Source organism: Moschus berezovskii, chromosome 3, assembly GCF_049115385.1.
Source record: "Moschus berezovskii isolate FMDL1 chromosome 3, NW_MosBer_1.0, whole genome shotgun sequence".
Lineage (NCBI taxonomy): Eukaryota > Metazoa > Chordata > Mammalia > Artiodactyla > Moschidae > Moschus > Moschus berezovskii.
Genome location: NC_142462.1, coordinates 105,166,881 through 105,186,344, shown reverse-complemented (window position 1 = coordinate 105,186,344; position 19,464 = coordinate 105,166,881). Strand labels below are relative to the sequence as shown.

General features: G+C 48.3%; 1 protein-coding gene across 1 annotated transcript in view; it reads left to right on the top strand.

Moving 5' to 3' along the window:
• The window catches only part of PODXL (podocalyxin like), a 50,895-nt gene extending 34,103 nt beyond the window's left edge, over window positions 1–16,792 (top strand). Inside the window, exons 3-10 of the mRNA XM_088831868.1 lie at window positions 6,419–6,554; window positions 6,594–7,036; window positions 7,954–8,174; window positions 8,828–8,899; window positions 10,754–10,901; window positions 11,112–11,173; window positions 11,435–11,602; window positions 12,791–16,792. Coding sequence (XP_088687994.1) covers window positions 6,419–6,554; window positions 6,594–7,036; window positions 7,954–8,174; window positions 8,828–8,899; window positions 10,754–10,901; window positions 11,112–11,173; window positions 11,435–11,602; window positions 12,791–12,985 — 1,445 coding nt within the window. The 3' untranslated portion in view covers window positions 12,986–16,792. The remainder of the gene's footprint in view (window positions 1–6,418; window positions 6,555–6,593; window positions 7,037–7,953; window positions 8,175–8,827; window positions 8,900–10,753; window positions 10,902–11,111; window positions 11,174–11,434; window positions 11,603–12,790) is intronic.
• The last annotated feature ends 2,672 nt before the right edge of the window (window positions 16,793–19,464 follow it).

Here is a 19,464-nt window from a genome sequence, read left to right as displayed (position 1 = left end):
AGCCCAAAGGGCTTCCCAGGTGGCGCTAGTGGTAAAGAGCCCACCTGCCAATGCAGGAAATGTAAGAGACACAGGTTCGATGCCTGGGTTGGGAAGATCCCCTGGAGGAGGGCATGACAACCCACTCCAGTATTCTTGCCTGGAGAATCCCATGGACAGAAGAGCCTGGTGGACTGTAGTCCATAGAGTTGTAAAGAGACAGGACTGAAGTGACTTAGCATGCATACATTCAGCCCAAAATGTCAACAGTTTGGGGTTTGAAAACTCTACTTTCAGCTATTTGTCTTGGTAAGAAGTAACCACCCCACCCTACATCCCTTAATTTATTAAATATGCTGATGTTCCTCTCCAGCAATCTCATTTTTTGCCAGAAAGGTACTGTGACATGATCAGTTATAAGAAGCACCACTGTCACATCGTAATACTACATTGATTTTTAACACATATCCTTTGATGTATGCCCTTTATATTGTTCTATGACAGTAGCCACTCAGTACTGCCAAAGTCACTTTATGGGCACCTCATTCTAGATGGTAGGCAATGTTGTGACTGCTTCTCTGTGAGATGCTGTAGGATAGTAAAGTCATGTCACTTCATATCTGCAGAATTCCACTTACCTTTAACCCCAGTAAGGCCAAGAAACTAGTTTCTTACATTTCTATTGCCTGCTGCTACTGCTGCTGCTGCTAAGTCACTTCAGTTGTGTCCGACTCTGTGTGACCCCATAGACAGAAGCCCACCAGGCTCCCTCGTCCCTGGGATTCTCCAGGCAAGAACACTGGAGTGGGTTGCCATTTCCTTCTCCAATGTGTGAAAGTGAAAAGTGAAAGTGAAGTCGCTCAGTCATGTCCGACCCTTAGCAACCCCATGGACTGCAGCCTACTAGGCTCCTCCATCCATGGGATTTTCTAGGCAAGAGTACTGGAGTGGCTTGCCATTGCCTTCTCCGAGTCACTCCTAATGCAAATTTCTGATTCTCATTAGCAAAATGTATGTGTGTTCATGTGAAAGTTGTTGGGTCATTCTCCAGCTTATGAAGGAGCTGGGATTGCTGATGACCACCTTCTGTTGTTGTTTAGTCACTAAGTCGTGTCCAACTCTTTTGCGACCCTGTGGACTGTAGCCCACCAGGCTCCTCTGTCCATGGGATTTCCCAGGCAAGAATACTGGAGGGGGTAGTCATGCCCTCCTCCAGGGGATCTTCCCCACCCAGGGATCGAACCACGTCTCCTGCATTGGCAGGCAGATTCTCTACCACTGAGCCACCAGGGAGGCCCCAAAGACTACATTTAGGGTCACCCTTAACGACATCGGAGAGGCTTATAGAACTTGTGTGAAGAGGCAGTGCTGCTCACCGAGGCCAAGGGCCCAGATGCCGCAGCTTTGGCTGTAGACTCTCGCCTCACCTCCGCAGCTGCTCACACCTGATCATGGTTCCACTGCCCCTGCCTCAGGGTTCCTCGTAGTCGATGGCCCCTTCACGCACTGGCCCAGGTGGCGGTGACTCATTCATAGCAGCTTAGTGCATACTTAGGCTCTAGTCATAAGAGAGGCTGGCATTTTTGGCATCTATAATGTAACAAGAGGCAAATCCTGCTTCCATCAGTCTTACTGTGTGGGGAATTCCCCAAGCATAGAACTAGGTTACAGATTCTGATTGGCTATGAAGAATGGCCAGAGTCCACTTCGCTGAGTCCCAGCTCACTCTCCTTTCTGCTCAAAACAGAAAACCAGGAGCCCTCCTGACTTCTTCTCTTCCCCGCCCTTAGTACATCAGCAAGTAGTTGATTCTTTCTCCAAAGTACAGTCTTGAATCCATCCTTGTTTTGGCTCCTGTGTCAAGGACCTGCTGTAGCTATTAACCACTTCATCTGAATTACTGTAACAGCCTCTTCTCTTCCCATCTCCACGTCCGTGTTCCCCAGAGCAGCAAGGGGATGTGTCTTTGTAAATCACCCTCTCAAACTTGTTTGCTTTTTAAAGCCTTCAGTGACTTTTTTGAGCACTTAAAATCCCAACTCCTTATTTTGGTCTAAGGAGGGTGATCTTACGTCTCATTTTACATAGGATACAGTTTTTAAGAGAGCTTCTGTTTTATTCCCCAAACCCTACGGGTTGGACAGCATGTTAGTGTCCATTTACTGTGAGGCCCTAAGTTTTCTTGGCCCTGCCCATTCCCCCTCACTCAGAAAACTGCGCTCAGATTTGTGTTCTCTGAGCTTGTCCCTCCTTTGGGGACTGGCAGTTTCTTTCCTTCTCCCTGGTACACTTTCCCTCACCTTCTTCACATAGCTCTCGCCTATTGTCCTTCAAGCCTTAGCTTCATGGGTGTCCCTGAGGCGCTTTTCCTTAACTCTCTGTGTAACAGCATCACTTCCTTGTTCTCTGCATCATTTCCTTGTTCATTTCCTCCATGGAGTCACCAGAATGTGACGTTTAGGTGTCTGTTGTTGTTAAGTTGGTCAGTCGTGTCTGACTCTTTGCGGCCCCATGAACAGCAGCACGCCAAGCTTCCCTGTCCATCACCAACTCCCGGAGCTTGCTCAAACTCATGTCCATCGTGTCAGTGACGCCATGCAACCTTCTCGTCTTCTGTTATCCCCTTCTCCTCCTGCCTTCAATCTTTGCCAGCATCAGGGTCTTTTCTAATGAGTTAGTTCTTTTCATCAGGTGGCCAAAGTATTGGAGCTTTAGTAGCAGTCCTTCCAATGAATATTCAGGACTGATCTCCTGTAGGATGGATTGGTTGGATCTCCTTACAGTCCAAGGGACTCTCAGGAGTCTTCTCTAACACCACAGTTCAAAAACATCAATTCTTTGGCACTCAGCTTTCTTTATGATCCAACTCTCACATTCATACATGACTACTAGAAAAACTAAGCTGGAATCAAGATTGCTGGGAGAAATATCAATAACCTCAGATATGCAGATGACACTACCCTTATGGCAGAAAGTGAAGAGGAACTAAAAAGCCTCTTGATGAAAGTGGAAGAGGAGAGTGAAAAGGTTGGCTTGAAGCTCAACATTCAGAAAACAAAGATCATGGCATCTGGTCCCATTACTTCATGGGAAATAGATGGAAAAACAGTGGAAACAGTGTCAGACTAGTTTTTTGGGCTCCAAAATCACTGCAGATCCTGATTGCAGGCATGAAATTAAAAGATGCTTACTCCTTGGAAGGAAAGTTATGACCAGCCTTGATAGTATATTAAAAAGCAGAGACACTACTTTGCCAACCAAGGTCCGTCTAGTCAAGGCTATGGTTTTTCCCGTGGTCATGTATGGATGTGAGAGTTGGACTGTGAAGAAAGCTGATCGCCGAAGAATTGATGCATTTGAACTGTGGTGTTGGAGAAGACTCTTGAGAGTCCCTTGTACTGCAAGGAGATCCAACCAGTCCATTCTAAAGGAGATCAATCCTGGGTTTTCATTGGAAGGACTGATGCTAAAGCTGAAACTGCAATACTTTGGCCACCTCATGCGACGAGTTGACTCACTGGAAAAGACTCTGATGCTGGGAAAGGTTGGGGGCGGGAGGAGAAGGGGACGACAGAAAATGAGATGGCTGGATGACATCACCGACTCTGTGGACATGAGTTTGAGTGAACTCCGGGAGTTGGTGATGGACAGGGAGGCCTGGCGTGCTGTGATTCATGGGGTCGCAGAGAGTCGGACACTACTGAGCAACTGAACTGAACTAGAAAAACCATCAGTTCAGTTCAGTTCAGTCACTCAGTCGTGTCCGACTCTGCGACACCATGGACTGCACCTGTCCATCACCAACTCCCAGAGTTTACTTAGACTCATGTCCATTGAGTCGGTGATGACATCCAATCATCTCATCCTCTGTTAGCCTTTGCCCTGCTTCATCAAGGCCAAACTTGCTTGTTACTCCAGGGATTTATTGATTTCCTTCTTTTGCATTCCAGTCCCTTATGATGAAAAGGACATCTTTTTTTTAGGTGTTCTAGAAGGTCTTGTAGGTCTTCATAGAACTGTTCAACTTCAGCTTCTTTGGCATTGGTGGTTGGGGCATAGATTTGGATTACTGTAATATTGAATGGCTTGCCTTGGAAACAGATCATTCTATCATTTTTGAAATTGCACCCAAGTACTGCATTTCAGACTCTTGTTGATTATGAGGGCTACTCCATTTCTTGTAAGGGATTCTTGCCCACACTAGTAGATATAATGGTCATCTGAATTAAATTTGCCCATTCTGGTCCATTTTAGTGTACTGATTCCTAAAATGTCAATGTTCACTCTTGCCATCTCCTGTTTGACCACTTCCAGTTTACCTTGATTCATGGACCTGACATTCAGGTTCCTGTGCAGTATTGTTCTTTACCGCATCAGACTTTACTTTGCATCACCAGTCACACCCATAACTGGGTGTTGTTTTTGCTTTGGCTCCGTCTCTTTATTCTTTCTGGAGTATTTCTCCACTCTTCTTCAGTAGCATATTGGGCACATACCGACCTGGAGAGTTCATCTTTCAGTGTCATATCTTTTTGCCTTTTCATACTATGCATGGGGTTCTCAAGGCAAGAATATTGAGGTGGTTTGCCATTCCCTTCTCCAGTAGACCATATTTTGTCAGAACTCTCCACCATGACCCGTCTCTCTTGGGTGGCCCTACACGGCATGGCTCATAGTTTCATTGAGTTAAGACAAGTCTGTGGTCCATGTGATCAGTTTGGTTAGTTTTCTGTAATTGTGGTTTCCATTCTGTCTGCCATCTGATGGATAAGGATAAGAGGCTTGTGGAAGCTTCCTGATGGGAGGGACTGATTGTGGGGGAATCTGGGTCTTGCTCTGATGGGCGGGGCCATGCTCAGTAAATCTTTAATCCAATTTTCTGTTGATGTGAGGGGCTCTGTTCCCTCCCTGTTTGGCCTGAGGCCAAACTATGGTAGGGATAATGGTGGTAATGACGACCTCCTTAAGAAGGACTTAAGCCAGGACTGTTGTATTCAGTGCCCCCGACCCCACGGCGGGTGACTGCCAACCCACGCCTCTGCCAGTGACTCCTGGACACTCAGGGGCAAGTCTGGCTCAGTCTCCGGTGAGGTCACTGCTCCTTTTTCCTGGGTCCTGGTGCACACAAGGTTTTGTTTGTGCCCTCCAAAGCCTGTTTCCCCAGTCCTGTGCAAGTTCTGTAATCAAATACTGCTGGCCTCCACAGTCAGATTCCCTGGGGGTTCTCAGTCCCTGTGTCGGATCCCCAGATTGGGAAATCTGTTGTGGGTCCTAGAACTTTAGGGCCGCACAAGTCAGCATCTGTGTCTTACTTTCCATTGTAATCCCAGCGCCGGAACCTGTCAGGCAACTGTCCCCTCACCCAACCCCTGTTGTTGTTCAGTCACTCAGTCGTGTCTGACTCTGTGACCCCATGGACCGCAGCACGCCAGACTTCCCTGTCCTTCACCATCTCCCGGAGCTTGCTCAAACTCACGTCCATTGAGTCAGTGATGCCATCTAGCCATCTCATCCTCTGTTGTCCCCTTCTCCTCCTGCCCTCAATCTTTCCCAGCATCAGGGTCTTTTCCAGTGAGTCAGTTCTTCACATCAGATGGCCAAAGTTTTGGAGTTTTAGCTTCAACAGCAGTCCTTCCAATGAATATTCAGGACTGATTTCCTTTAGGATGGACTGGTTTGATCTCCTTGCAGTCCACGGGACTCTCAAGAGTCTTCTATAACACCATGGTTCAAAAGCATCAATTCTTTGGCACTCAGCCTTCTTTATGGTCCAACTCTCACATCCATACATACTGGGAAAACCATAGCTTTGACTATATGGACGTTTGTTGGCAAAGTAATGTCTCTGCTTTTTAATATGCTCAATCCTGACCCCTTGATAAGGTTGAGCTCCCATGCTAGACACAGAGAACCCTTGGGGTGTCTCACAGCTGTCCTTCAGTAGCAATTTGTATAATTTCACTTTTCCAGTTTCTCCTTCTAGATAGATTTTTCCAGAGGAACAGAGGTCCCTCATGCCATGTTTAGAACAGGGCACTTGGATGTGTGTGAGTCTGTTGTGTTTTCTGTAAGCTCCTGGGTCTGGGAGAAGGAGACAGGGATGATGAGGGTTCTGTGCTGGGGTGTGGAAACCTTGAACGGTACGTGCCTGGGGCTGGATGGGGAGGGCAGAGAATTCACTGCAGGCTCCCACCGGCAGTGGGACTAAGTGCTGAGTCCTTCTCTGGAGCAGAATTTCTCTTGACTTCCTCTGCTTTCTCCTCAGCCTCCCTCTTAGAGGCTTCTTGAACCCCAGAGAAATCTGGGCACATCAAGGGCCCGGACTCTAGCAAAGATGGCAGGGATGAGAGCAAGGCCTCTGGATCCTGGGGAAGAGCTGGAGCAACGGAGAAAGACTTCCAGCTAATACCCTAGTTGATTGTGTTGTCTTTGTCCATAGGAAATGCCGCAGAAACGACAACCAAGGAAACGTCAACTGCCAATCCTCAGAATTTGAAATTAACCTCAGTCAAACAAAATACAGCCCCGGCATCATCCATTGTAACATCCACTGTGACATCCCCTGTGATTACAGTGCTGACTGGCGTACGCACGTCTGAAACGTCTGTCATGAGTGTGGTATCAACCTCAGCCCAGCAAAGCACAATTGCCGCAGCCAGTAACACCTTTCCTATAACTACTAAAGATCCTACAACCGCCTCAACCATCGTCTCAACAAAACCTGAAAGCACGAGCAGCCAGAATGCAATTAATGATTCACCCACATCCAGAATCCCAACTACCCACAGTGCGACCACAGAGAGCGTGACCACTAAGGAAGGCAGGCAGATAACCTCCACGTCTCCAGGTCCGAATGTCACCGCAGGCATCTCTCCTACTCTGTCTTCCTCGACCAACCTCGCAAGCGCTCGGCAGCCTAGCAGCGGGCCTGTGACTTTGGCCCCTGGGGCTTCAGAGCCCACTGGGAGCTCCCCTGAGGGATCGAACAAAATGACTGTAACTACAAGTTTAGGCAGGATGACGAGTCCCACCTTCATAGCCCAGGTGACCACACCGAGTAAGTATTGCCTTGCCTTTTTGAAGCAGAAAGAAACTTTCAGATGTCTATGTTCTGTAGCATTGTTCACCTAGAAGGTGGAGATTCGTGCTGTGGGTTAAAGATCGTAAATGTGTACCACCTTCGCTCAGCCTGTTTCCCATCCACCGGTGAGCAGCGGCCAGCAGAGCTGTGTGTTGTGATGAGAGCTCGAGGTTTTGAACTGCCCAGTGGAGCGTTTTCCTTTTTCTTAAGTGCTAGTCTTAGTCCAGTAAATTCATTTCACGGCCCACTTCAGATCTAGTGAAACAGAATTTCTTGGTGTGAATCTGAGCATTCGCATTTCGAGGGACCGCCCCCCCGTCCCACCCCCCAGCCTCTCCTGCTGCCATGTCATGTGGGTACGTGGTGAAGTTACTAGAGAACCACACCCCAGCAGCACGGTGATGTCCTGCGTAAGAGCAAGGGCCCTGAGTTGGATAAACCTGGATTCCAGCCCCTGCCCTGCCACTTGTTAGTGCGGAGTTCATCAGGCTCCTCTGAGCCTCCATTTCCTTGTTTATGAAAGGGGTAATTATGGTGCTTTCCTAAGTCACTGTGAGGCCTGAAGAGGAAAGTGCCTGTGATGCGCTTAGGACCCTGACATGAAGCAGTTACTCAGTTGACATTTGCTGCTGGCATTGTCACTGCTGCTGCTACTTCTCTCGGTTCCTACACTGGCTCCTCCAATCTGCTCATCCTGTAATAGGCTACGGGAACTGGCTTCACCCATCTCCCTCCTCTTTCTCATAGCTTGCCTCCTTTTGCTTGTGGTCTGTAAAGCCAAAGTGGGGTGGGGCAAGACTAAAGAACCTCGGAAAACTAAGAACAGGAAAGACTGTCTTTTTTCTGTTTAAACCACTCAGCTTTCCTCATGAGGTCTGTTTTCCCATTTACAGAACCACAGGTCACTGTCAAAGGAACTCAACACACCCCCAGTGAGACGCCAGCTGTCACTGTCACCGCTGGAGTTCAGCAACCTGCAGGCTCTTCACTGGGACCGGGAACCACATCTCTTGTCAGGAGATCCACCATCTCTAGCCCTCAGTTGACGTCAAACACCCCCCAAAGCTCCAGCACCCGTTCTTCCACCTCAGTAATTCCAACAAATATAGGGCAGGTAAGAGAGCCCAGACTCGGAGAGAAAGGGACTCCAGGAAGAGCATCTCTACCCTTCCCTTCCCAGAGCCCCTGGAGGGGGTGTGAGGAGCCAGTATCATTCACCCACTGTCTCTGGCTTTGCTGGACTCGGCCTTATACAGCAGGATAACCAGTAACATACCTGGCTCTCAGAACCCAGCTGGCCAGCTCCCAGCTTGGCCCTGAGCTACTTGCCTGGTGTCACCCACCTAACAGTGTGTGTGTGTCAGTCGCTTCAGTTGTGTCCAACTCTTTGCAACCCCATGGACTGTAGCCAGCCAGGCTCCTCTGTCCCTGGGATTCTCCAGGCAAGAGTACTAGAGTGGGTTTTCATTCCCTCCTCCAGGGGAGTCTTCCCGACCCAGGGGTCAAACCCTGGTCTCCTGCATTGCAGGCAGATTCTGAGCCACCAGGGAAGCACCTAAGGGAAGGAAAGAAAGAAAGTGAAGTCGCTCAGTCATGTCCGACTGTTTGCGAACCCGTGGACTGTAGCCAGGCTCCTCTGTCCCTGGGATTCTCCAGGCAAGGATACTGGAGTGGGTTGCCATTTCCTTCTCCAGGGGGGGAGGGAGGATTCAAAGATGAGATCTTACCAAGTTTAGTCTGGCCCTTAATCCCAGTGGCTTCTTTCAGATCCAGTGCCATCCTCCTGAAAAGCTGAATGAGAGCAAACTCTCCCTGAACATCTCGGGAGCCAACAGCTGTGTGAGTACCTTGCTCGTCTGAGCTTCACCCTGACCTGCATCCTGGAAAGGCGGTTTAGCTCCAGGATCACTGAAAGTGGAAGGGAATGGAGTGTTCCTTGTAGAAAGGAGCTGAGAGATGTGTTAATTTCCTGCCCTTGTTTTTGGTCCTTCCACTCTTACGGAGGGTCAGAACCAGCTTCTCTAAAGGAAGCTCCGCCCACAGGGCTGCTACAGGGCCAGAAATACCAGGTCTCCTGAGCTTTCACTTCTGAGAGTCTGACCCAAGCCCTGGTTCTAGTTCAGGATGTGACTGTTAAGCCCATCTCTTTGGGCTTCAGAGGCCTCAATTGAAATAAAGAGGCTTAGTCTGCCTAACTTTCGTTGTTCTGAGTCTGCGGTTTTATATTTCCTGCTCCATGTATTATCTGACGGCCTGCCTGTAACCTAGGGGAGCTGTTGCCAAAAGCTGTTATTGCACTCAGGATGGTGTGTGTGTGTGTGTGTGTACTGTTTGAGGGAGATGGTGTCAGCACGTGTGTGAGTGCGTTTGCATGAAAGAGAGAGTGTAGCCGAGTTGTCCACTGCCTTCAGACTGCCAGTCTCCCTAGGATTAAGAGCTTTAGTCTGGGGATATCTGCCGCAGTGCTTACTCAGTAGCTGAGGCCTGAGTGAGTGCTGGTGATGGATGGCTCACTGCCGCCCTCTCCTGATCAGTGGCTATTTTGCAAACACTCCCTAGGAACCAGAAAGTGAAAGCAAGCAGCATGGAAAACTTGGGTTTACGATATTTTAATGCTACCTATTTTCTGCGGTTGTTTTCTTTCGGGTGTCCATTTTGCTGGAGTTTTCCAAGTGAACTATAGAAAAGCTGGAGTTTTCAAACAGAGCAGGGTTTTCCTGGGATTGGGCTTGTTGGACAAGGTGAGAACCACACTGACACTTGCCCAGCCTTTCCTCTAGCTCTCTTTTTGGCGGAAACTTGGCAGGGGTGTGTTTGGTGGTAAGCCTTCTTTTCCTTTGCCATAAATGGGAAGAGGAAAGCCCCGCATCTTTACCTGGTAGCAGGGCTGGGGAGTTAGTAGACCTAAGGAGATTCCAGGCAGAAAACCCAAGGGATGGTTTGTGGGACAAGCCATAGCAAGAGTCCTTTTCTTCATCTTGGTGTCCTTATTCCAAAGTCTGGTCAGAGAAACACCAGTTTGGGGTGCCTCTGGATGACTGGGTAAAAGCTACCCACACTTTGCTTCCTCACCCTCAGCCCTAAAGCCACATCAGCCATGCTTTTTCTGCTTAGAAATATAGAGGAAGCCCCTCGAAGATGTCCTTGTTCGTCTTCCAGACACTCCCAAGTCCCCCTGTGCAGTGATGGCCTTACCCTTCTCTTGTCAGCCTATTTATGTTTTCAGTCTTAGCCGAGGGAACAGGCATGTGTTTCAACTTTGGGATGGATGACCTTGAGCTGAGAGCCGGGCACTTCCCCTCCTGATGTCTCTGAACTCAACATCGGGGCTGAATGCAGGTTCATTGGCATCTTTGCGCTGGCAGTGCCTCCGCAGGTCCTTCCAGGGGAGAGAAATGATGACGGGCAGCAGGTCATGATGCTTAAAGAGCTCTGAGAGAGAGGGGCACTCGGGGGAGTGGCACTGTTCAACCAAGATGAGATAAACGGGACGATGGGACAAGGGAGGAGATGTCCCCCTGAACCAGAGAAGGCAGGGGCTGGCCCGGGAGGAGAGCATGTGACCCACCAGTCCAGGCAGTTGGTTCACAGCTGGCAACAGCATTGTTCTGACCTGAGCTTGCAAGGGTGGCCCCGCAAGCCTAGGCTGCTGTCGTGATCCCCGAGGAATTACCTGTGGTCTCCCCACAACAGAATACAGTCGCTTCGAATCACAGACTGGTCGAGGTGTTGTGCCAAGCAGTAAAACCGTCCTTCAACAAAACTCAAGATGAGTGCTATATAGAGATGGCTCCTGGTTCACATGCCCAGGAAGTGGACATCAAACACATTACTATCATCAGTGAGTTGAGGGCAAGGGCAGGGAGGCCTCTCTGGGGTGGGAATGGGGCAGGGGGGTGACAGGAGCCACAAGGATGGGTCAGTTGTCAACTCTCAGTCACCTGCATGAGAGACACACCGCTCAGGAGACGGAGGAACAAGAAGTCCTCTGTCCCTGCCATGTCTCTCTGAGCTAGACCGTTGAAGCGGCATCTCTCCCTCTCCCCCTCAGCAAAGCTCCATCCCACGGACATCTATAAATTGCTGAAAGACGACTGGGACAAGCTAGAAGACGTAAGTGGACGGCCCCACATGCTGGGACAGACGGTCAGGAGCCTGTCCCTCAGAAGCCTGAGGTTCCCCGGTTCCACTGTTTCTCATTGCTGAGGAACCTCTGGTTTGCAAGCATCTAGATGGGAGGATGAAAGGGGACAGCAGGGCGGTGGAACAGGCCCCCCAAACCCCAAGTGGAAGAGCTCATAAGTGAATGGGAGTTCTGAGAGAGAGAGACCCGGAACCCATTTTCCGCTGTGCCACTTTCTCTTTCCTGGCCAGGTGGGAGTCAGAGACATGCAGTTTGAGGGTCAAGGACCACCAGAAGAGATGGAGGACCGGTTCAGCATGCCCCTGATCATCACTATTGTCTGCATGGCATCCTTCTTGCTGCTGGTGGCGGCCCTCTATGGCTGCTGCCACCAGCGCCTCTCCCATAGGAAGGACCAGGTGAGGACCAAGCAGTCCAGTTCACTGGATGACTTTCACCCTGTTATTCCCCTATTAGAGAAAAGCCGTGGGCCCTTTCTGAAGGCAGAGGTCATCATCCCTTATAGGAAATGGAAATTTGCCTGGAGAATTAAAGAGGCGGCATGGGTTTTGGAGTCAAAGAAGACCTGGGTTAAACCCTAGCTCTGCCTCTGATTAACTGGGTGACCTTGAGCAAGTCATAATCTCTGAAGTTCAGGTTTCTCATCTGCATAGTGGGAATATCCACCGTGAAGAGTTGCTCTGAGGATCCACTGCTATAAATGGGCTGAGGCATACCCGTCGAACCAAAAGATTTTTCATTTACCTTACTAGGATTCCCTTGTAACAGTTCCACCCAGATTCAGGGTTCTCAACCCTGGCTGCACACTGTGGAGAGCTTTAAAAGAAATCCCCCTGCTTAGTTTCCTCACACCCCAACTGAAACGGCATTTCTGGGTCACTATATTTGTTTAAGGCTTCCCTGGTGGCTCAGAGGTTAAAGCGTCTGCCTGCAATGAGGGAGACCTGGGTTCGATCCCTGGGTCGGGAAGATCCCCTGGAGAAGGAAATGGCAACCCACTCCAGTATTCTTGCCTGGAGACTCCCATGGACAGAGGAGCCTGGTGGGCTACAGTCCATGGGGTCGCATGATTGCCAGGGACAGTCCTCTGCCACCCAGGTTGTATCCTGGGTAAAGAGGGAGAGAAAGATATCTCCGGATGGTTTCCACCTGCAGCGGGAGGGCAAAAGTTTCTGTACGCATCATGTTCAGCCTTAGGGAAGTCCTAGCCACTCGGCCTGATGAAAGTCATTTTCTTAGAGTTCTCCCCCGTTCAGAGAAGTGGTGAGGAGGGACCTTGAGAGGAAGGTTTGATGGGGAAGGAGTGGAGGAGAGGAGATGGGAGAACAAAGTCCGTCTCTGCTGACGTCACAGATTTGCCACCAGGGGCTGAGCTGGGAAATCTAGGGATACTGGGCAGGTTCTCATCTCAGACTTGCCCTGAGGCAGGCCAGCAGTCAGGATGGCCTCCAGGACCACCTGTTGTTCACATGAGCTAAATAGGGGTTCCTGAATTATAGGGGTACAAGTGCCAATATTAAGGCTAGAGCAAGGCTGACAACTCTCAGAAACTACCCTTTTTTCCTGGGTCACCTCTCTCACTCTAGCAACGACTAACAGAGGAGCTACAGACCGTGGAGAATGGTTACCATGACAATCCGACACTGGAAGTGATGGAGACCTCATCAGAGATGCAGGAGAAGAAGGTGGCGAACCTCAATGGGGAGCTGGGGGACAGCTGGATCGTGCCTCTGGACAACCTGACCAAAGATGACCCTGAAGAGGAAGACACACACCTCTAATCGGGGCTGCCGGTGATCTCCGATGGTGCAGAGCTCCAGCCCAACCACCTCAAGTGCCATTTGTAAGGGGAGGAGGAAGATCCTTCCCCTTAGAGGGAAAGACTGGGGAAGGAGAGCAGACTCGGAGTGTCCCCTCCTCCCAGTCCCCACAGGCCTTAATTTTTCCCTTTTCAAGCTGAACAAATCACATTCTGTGTAGAATCCTCTTGTAGAATAACCCACTAGTGCCTGAGCGCAGTGTTGCTGGGAGAATAGGAAAGAGCCATAGAAGGAACTTTTCGAGACCATCTACTAGCCTCCATTCACAGACAAGATGACCGAGGCCTGAAGAGGGTAAAGTCAAGGTCACACAGCCACTGGGTGACACGTTGGAATGAACACAGAGATCCTTCATTCAGTCCAGTGCCCGTTCCCACCACACCATGCTGCTGGCATCACCTGTGCCCTCCCTCCAGAGCTACCCTGGGCAGGGGCGGAAGCTGCCCATCAGTGGATGGGCTGGAGGGCAGAGCGGGGCCAGATCCTGCCTCCGTGGGGGCCTGCTCCTGTCTCTGCCGGCCTGTGTTCCTGTCCTTTGTTCTCCTCCCTCCCTTCATTCGTTTTTTCACCACCAATCTGTTCCAGGGCCTCTGGGTCTAACAGAGGTCATTCATGACCTGTCCCTTGTTCTGGAGTCTAGTTTCCTGGCATCTGCTTATGAGATTGGGACTGACAGAGCACACAAGACCCCCGCCCCCCCACCGTGAACACGTCTGCCCACTGGCCATCTACAGATGAAGAGAGAAAGGGAAGCCCCTCTTTCCAGGATGGGTCCCCACTCACCCCCAAGGCTCCCCAAGTGCTGCCTGAGCTCCCACTCCTACGGGGACTAAAATCCGCAGCAGCTACTGAAGGCAAGGTGTTTCCTGTTTCGTTGTCATTGCTCAGCTGATGCGATAGAGAGGAGATCCCAGCTCGGTCATCCCCCATGAGGTTCAGAGTGAATGAGCAGCTTTAGGACAGAGCTTCCGCAGGCCCGGTCAGCAGAGAGGTGTCTGAACAGACAATCCACTGAAACAACAGGAAGGACAGGCTTTACTTTCCATTTCATAGGACACTCAGGGGCTTTGCAAGTTGCTGAGGGTTTTCTCTTTTAATCCAGCCCTCTACTGCCAAAGGCCAAAGCTCACATCGTTGAGATGTTTGAAGGTTCCAGTCTTCCGTGCACAGGCGAGAAGAGCCTGGAGGTGAGATGCACCTCAAGCTGCGTGGAGCAGCCAGCCCACGCAGAACCCCAGCCACCTTTCACTGTCGGGCATGGAGCCAGGCCGTTTCGTGTGCCCTCCTCGGTATTCCCAGTGGGGCTGGCCACCCGGCGCTCCTGCAGGTTCTGGTGGCATCTCAGGGAAGCACAGTGCCAACCATTGCCCAGTGGAGGGGTTTGGAGGGAGCTTAGCAGGTAGCAGCTACATAGACGGCACCTGAAGACTGAGCACAGCGAGGTTTCACCTGATCTTCTGAGGAGAGGGAATTCTGCGTGGAATTTTGAACTCTGCCCACGGTCTCTCTGTTGCTGGGCATAACGCCCCTATATCCTACGAGGAAGATGCTTCGGAGAATGAAAACAGTCACTTGGCCTAGGCTGCAATAGATCTAATAGAATAGGCTCTCTGCTTTGGAATAGGTTATTTTTTTTTTTAAGGAGAGGCCCTTAGGGGGACAATCTGTGTCTTTCTTTGGCCATCTAATTCCCTCTTCCTAGTTTTTAGCCATTTGATACCAAGGGGAAGAGGAAGGCCAGAGGTTCAAGTAGGGCCCCCAGTGAGTTTCCCACAAGCTAGAAAGATGCTAAGGTAACAAAGATCCTGAAGTATTTGCCCTGATTATTCCCTGTTTGGAGGCTGGCAGGATGGAGACCGGTTTGAGGGGAAACAGAGGAAAATGCTGTCTCACTGGGAAAAGATCTGTTTGCTTTTTTCCTACGCAGCATTTGGTTCTTTCTACCCAGTGTGTTTCTATCATGGCCGCCGTGGGAGAGGCCAGCCTGGATTACTTCTTTGCTGATTCTGGGTCTCATTTCACCAGCCAGGTTTAGACAGAGACAGCAAATACATTCTGGAAACCAATCAAAGGCCATAACCCGCAGGCCTCTTGGGGAGTGAGAAGGTGATTGGCAAGGGCCAGAGAGTAAAAATGAGGCTTGGTCAAGAGGAATGACTGTGGCTCTGTCCCGAGACAGCCTTGACAAGCTCTGGGCTGGTTCAGAGGCTCCTTTGGGTGCGTCTGAACTGTATTGTTCTAGACTTCTGGGCAACTTGCCCTGGCTTGCTCTTGCCACTGGACACCTATGTCAAAGACCATATCGCCGTGCATCTGTAGTGGTCATCTTCCCACATCTTTGCTGGTCTCTGATGCTATCTGGTTAATTCAGATTCTGGGGCTGAGAAGAGAGAAGAAAGCTGAGAACTCAGCATTGACTTGAAACAATCTGTGCCAGAGAGATTATAAACTCTTTTATTTCGGTGGCACACTGGTTTCCCTCAACTTCATAAAAGGCCAGAAACCATGAATCTGATGATTGGACGAAATTCAGGGGGAAGCACACTGTAATGTCAGTGGGGAGAGACGCAGCGTGCTTATAAAGGGGGCACAGAATATTCTTTTGCGTCATAGGACAAGATACGGGTTTAGTCTAGATGCAAGACTGTTCTTTCCCTTCTTGATAAGGAAAGCTAGCAGAAAGTTTATTTAAATCACTTCTTGAACTTTTATCTTTTTGACAATATACTGGAGAAACTTTGAAAAACCAATTCCAGCTGATACATATATACGTATTTTTTGATAATGTAAATACAACAGCCACATGTTAATCCACCCTGTACTGCTTTGAGTGAATATACTTTGAAAAAACCTTTGTTAAGAGAGAAGGCTTTTTTTTCCCCCTCTAAACAGGAATGTAAATGTCTATTTTACTAGAAATAACAAGCTTTTTTCTTTAATGAAAAATGAAATACAAGACAGGCTGATGATGAAGTATTTGTCTTGCAGACTGGGCATTTTTATTTAAATATGGCCCTCCTCTCCTCCCCGTAAAGTCCCCAGCATGTTACAATAAGGGTTGTAGTCAATATGCACTGGTTGGGAAGAGACTCTAGTCATAGAGGGGTTTTAGAACCCAGTCCAATCTTTATTTTTTTAACAGAAGAAGAGTCTGAAGCCCAGAAAGATAGTGACCTGGCGAAACTCACATATTTAGTGAGAGAAAACAGGTTTAAAACCTGGACTGGAAGACTGTCCAGTGCTCTGTGCCTCAGGAAGAAACCAACAAATTAAGGAGAGTGATACCAAGGACAGGTCTGCAGCAAGGGTAGGGAGAGCATGAAGACAAAAGCAGGAACCTTACTGGTCTGTGGCTTATTTAGATCTAAGACTTAAATGAACAATTTTGTTCTACCAAGAATAGTTTTGAATAGTTTATTCTACATATAGGACTAAGGATCAAAGGGAACAAGATGGGAAGGCAGAGGGGGCGACAATAAAGCAATGGCTTTCATCATTGTCATCAGCTGATTAACTCAGGTTGGTGAAAATCCTACCCTGAGTCAAAGGAGGGGATTACTATTTGTTCCACGCCTTCTTTAAAAAATTAGTGAATGTTAAAAGAGTTTGCTCAGGAGACTGGGGGAGCTGTGTCTTAGTGGACAGGGGTCTAAAGTACACTGGAATTTACTGAGAAACTTGTTTGTAAAGATTATTACTTATTGCCATTTTCTTACAAAAATATATTTTGGAAAGTTGTATACTGTCAATTAAACTGCTTTTGTCTAAGCTGGCTCAAGCCCTGGTATTTCGCTCGGATTGGCTTCCATTTTCCCTCGTCTCATCACTAAGACGCAGTGGGGCAACCTCTGCCGAGCTGTGCCTGCTTAAGTACGCAGCTTCAGAGTGAAAGGACAGAAGCGAAAGAAAGGACAGAGGGGATTCTGGAGGTGATGCCAAGTTCTCCAGACAATCTCAGGCTGCTTTAGTGAGGAGAACTGAAAGTGCCCCATTTTCCCTCACAACACTTTGATCAATGTGTTACCCTCTTCCTTCTCTTCGTTTGCCTCAGAAAAAATTGTGCCTCACCCACCACCAAAGATCCCAAGGGGATCTTTTCAGACCTGCTGAACCCTGATCAGGTATGAAACACTGTTTTAAGGACAAGGCAGATGTTATTAAAAATACAAAAAAATAAAGCATTCTGTTCTGCCAATAAAAGGATCAGTTTACTTGTCAGAAGCCCGTGCCTGTCCCTTAATCAGAGATATGCGAGCATGCCCGGTAATGTAAGACTCTGAGACCCCACGGAGCTCTCCAGGCCCCTCTGTCCCTGGGATTCTCCAGGCAAGGATACTGGAGTGGGTTGCCATTTTCTCCTCCACGGGATCTTCCTGACCCAGGGATCAAACCCACCTCCTCCTCCATTTCCTGTGTTAGCAAAGTGGATTCTTTACCCAGAGATGTAGTGAAGATGAAGGAGGCTTAGGAAAGGAATTGCTCAAAGATGATTCTGATTCTCTTCATCTCTTGGGGTGGTAGTTATCTACTGACATGTTTCTTCACTGCAAGAAGAAAAGTTTATCACTCCTAATCTGCTGCAGGGCAACGGGTGAATCTGGTCCATGCTTACACTTGCTATACGGCAGTCTCTTCTGTTTGCCTGGAATCTTACAGTTTACAAAACATTTTTACACATCTTATTTAGGAGTTGTCACCATTCTACCAATAGGGAAACTGGGGACAGAAATTGAGGATTCTCTCAAGATCACAGAGCTAGTTAAATGTACCACTAGACCTCGAATCTACATGTTTTCCTTCCTGAGTCCTACATTCTCTCAACACCATATTGATGCTTGTGTTCCAAAAACAACAAAGTATATTTCCAGAATGCAATTATAATAGGATTTTCCTTTTATATGGGAGTTCCAAAAGGCAGTTAAGATCCTTAAGGGTGCCCGAGTTGGGCCAGGGGTATTTTGAGGTTAACTTCAAGAATGTGCCAAGAATACAGAAAGGAGTGGGAGTACCAAGAACTCAGGAAGGCCTCTGGCCATGCTCGAGGTACACTGTTCCAGGAGAATGACTCATCAGTTATCATGGTCACAAAGACCTATGACTCCATTCTCTTCCTGAAGAGAATGTCATTTTTAATTTGTTATGTCTCTTAGTCACTCATAAGTCCCCATTTTACAAGCGCCCTCCCAAACCACATATTTATTTTGAATCCTAAGGGTGAAAAAATTAATAGGATTAGCCACTATAATTAACATAGGTGATACTGAGATAGCTCCTATTTCTCAATGGCCTTGGCATCTTATATTAAAAAGTCACTGGGATCCTAGCAAACAGGGTCTTCTACCAGCATTTACTTAAAAGGGAAGGTGAGGCAAAGGAGTTGAGACTGTGCCCAGTGCTACACAAAAGTCACTGGTAGATCTAGATACGAGCCTAGGATGTGGTCTAGGATTCCTGGACCATCCATCCTTACAGCCTGAGTCCAGAGGGCAGGTGGACAACATGTGCTACAGACATTACACCAAATGTCCTAACCTCCCCTGTGAAGTTTTGCCAAACATCAGACTTACTAGCCTGGCAGTGGATAGACCAACAGTAGGAAAGTTACTTCTACTATAGCTTTTCTCTCTTCCTTGTAATACAAATGTTTCTGGACAGAATATAACTTGACGGGCTTCATCCACACCACTTGATATGGGAGTAGCTACCGTCTCAACTGTGTTAAAGCCTTCTCTGCTTATTGCTCCCTTCCCACCAGATGACAAATACATCAAGGGAGAGGAGGTGGTGACCCACATTTCCATCCTTTTAATTCTCTAGAGGATTAACCCAGGAAAGGCCAATTCCTTAGCTTATCACCACACACTATCTTCCTGTTTTCAGAGAACTGTTACTCACGGGTCATGCTCAAAGCACACTCCAGTAAAATGGATTATTTTTGATTGGTAAAGTGAGAGAACACAATCCCTATTTTGAATAAAATCAGTGGACAACTAATACCAGAATACAGGATCACACACAAAGCCAAGAAAACTAAACCAAACCAGGAGATAGAAAGGGCCAAGAGGAAAGCTCTGTGGTAAGAGTCGGTCTGAAAAGCTCATACAACTCAGCCCAAACAATCTTTGTTGAGCATATTTCTGAGTGTATTTTTTTCAAGGATCAGCCCTTAAAATTTCTTCCCCTTCTTTGGAGACAGGGATCCAGAATTTTACCAGCCTCCAGATTCTCTTTATTATCTTTTCTACAATTAATTCTCAGTTTTTTCTTCTAGTTCCTAACTTGTACAAGCATGCCCCCACTTAAAGAAAACCTGGGAAACCCAAGTCCAGATTTACAAAATGGATAAAGTAGGACTGGTCATTAACAGTAGACGAAGAAAACACCATTTTGTGAAGTCACTTACTCTTTAAAAATGGAAACTTCCCCTAAAAACTCAGTGA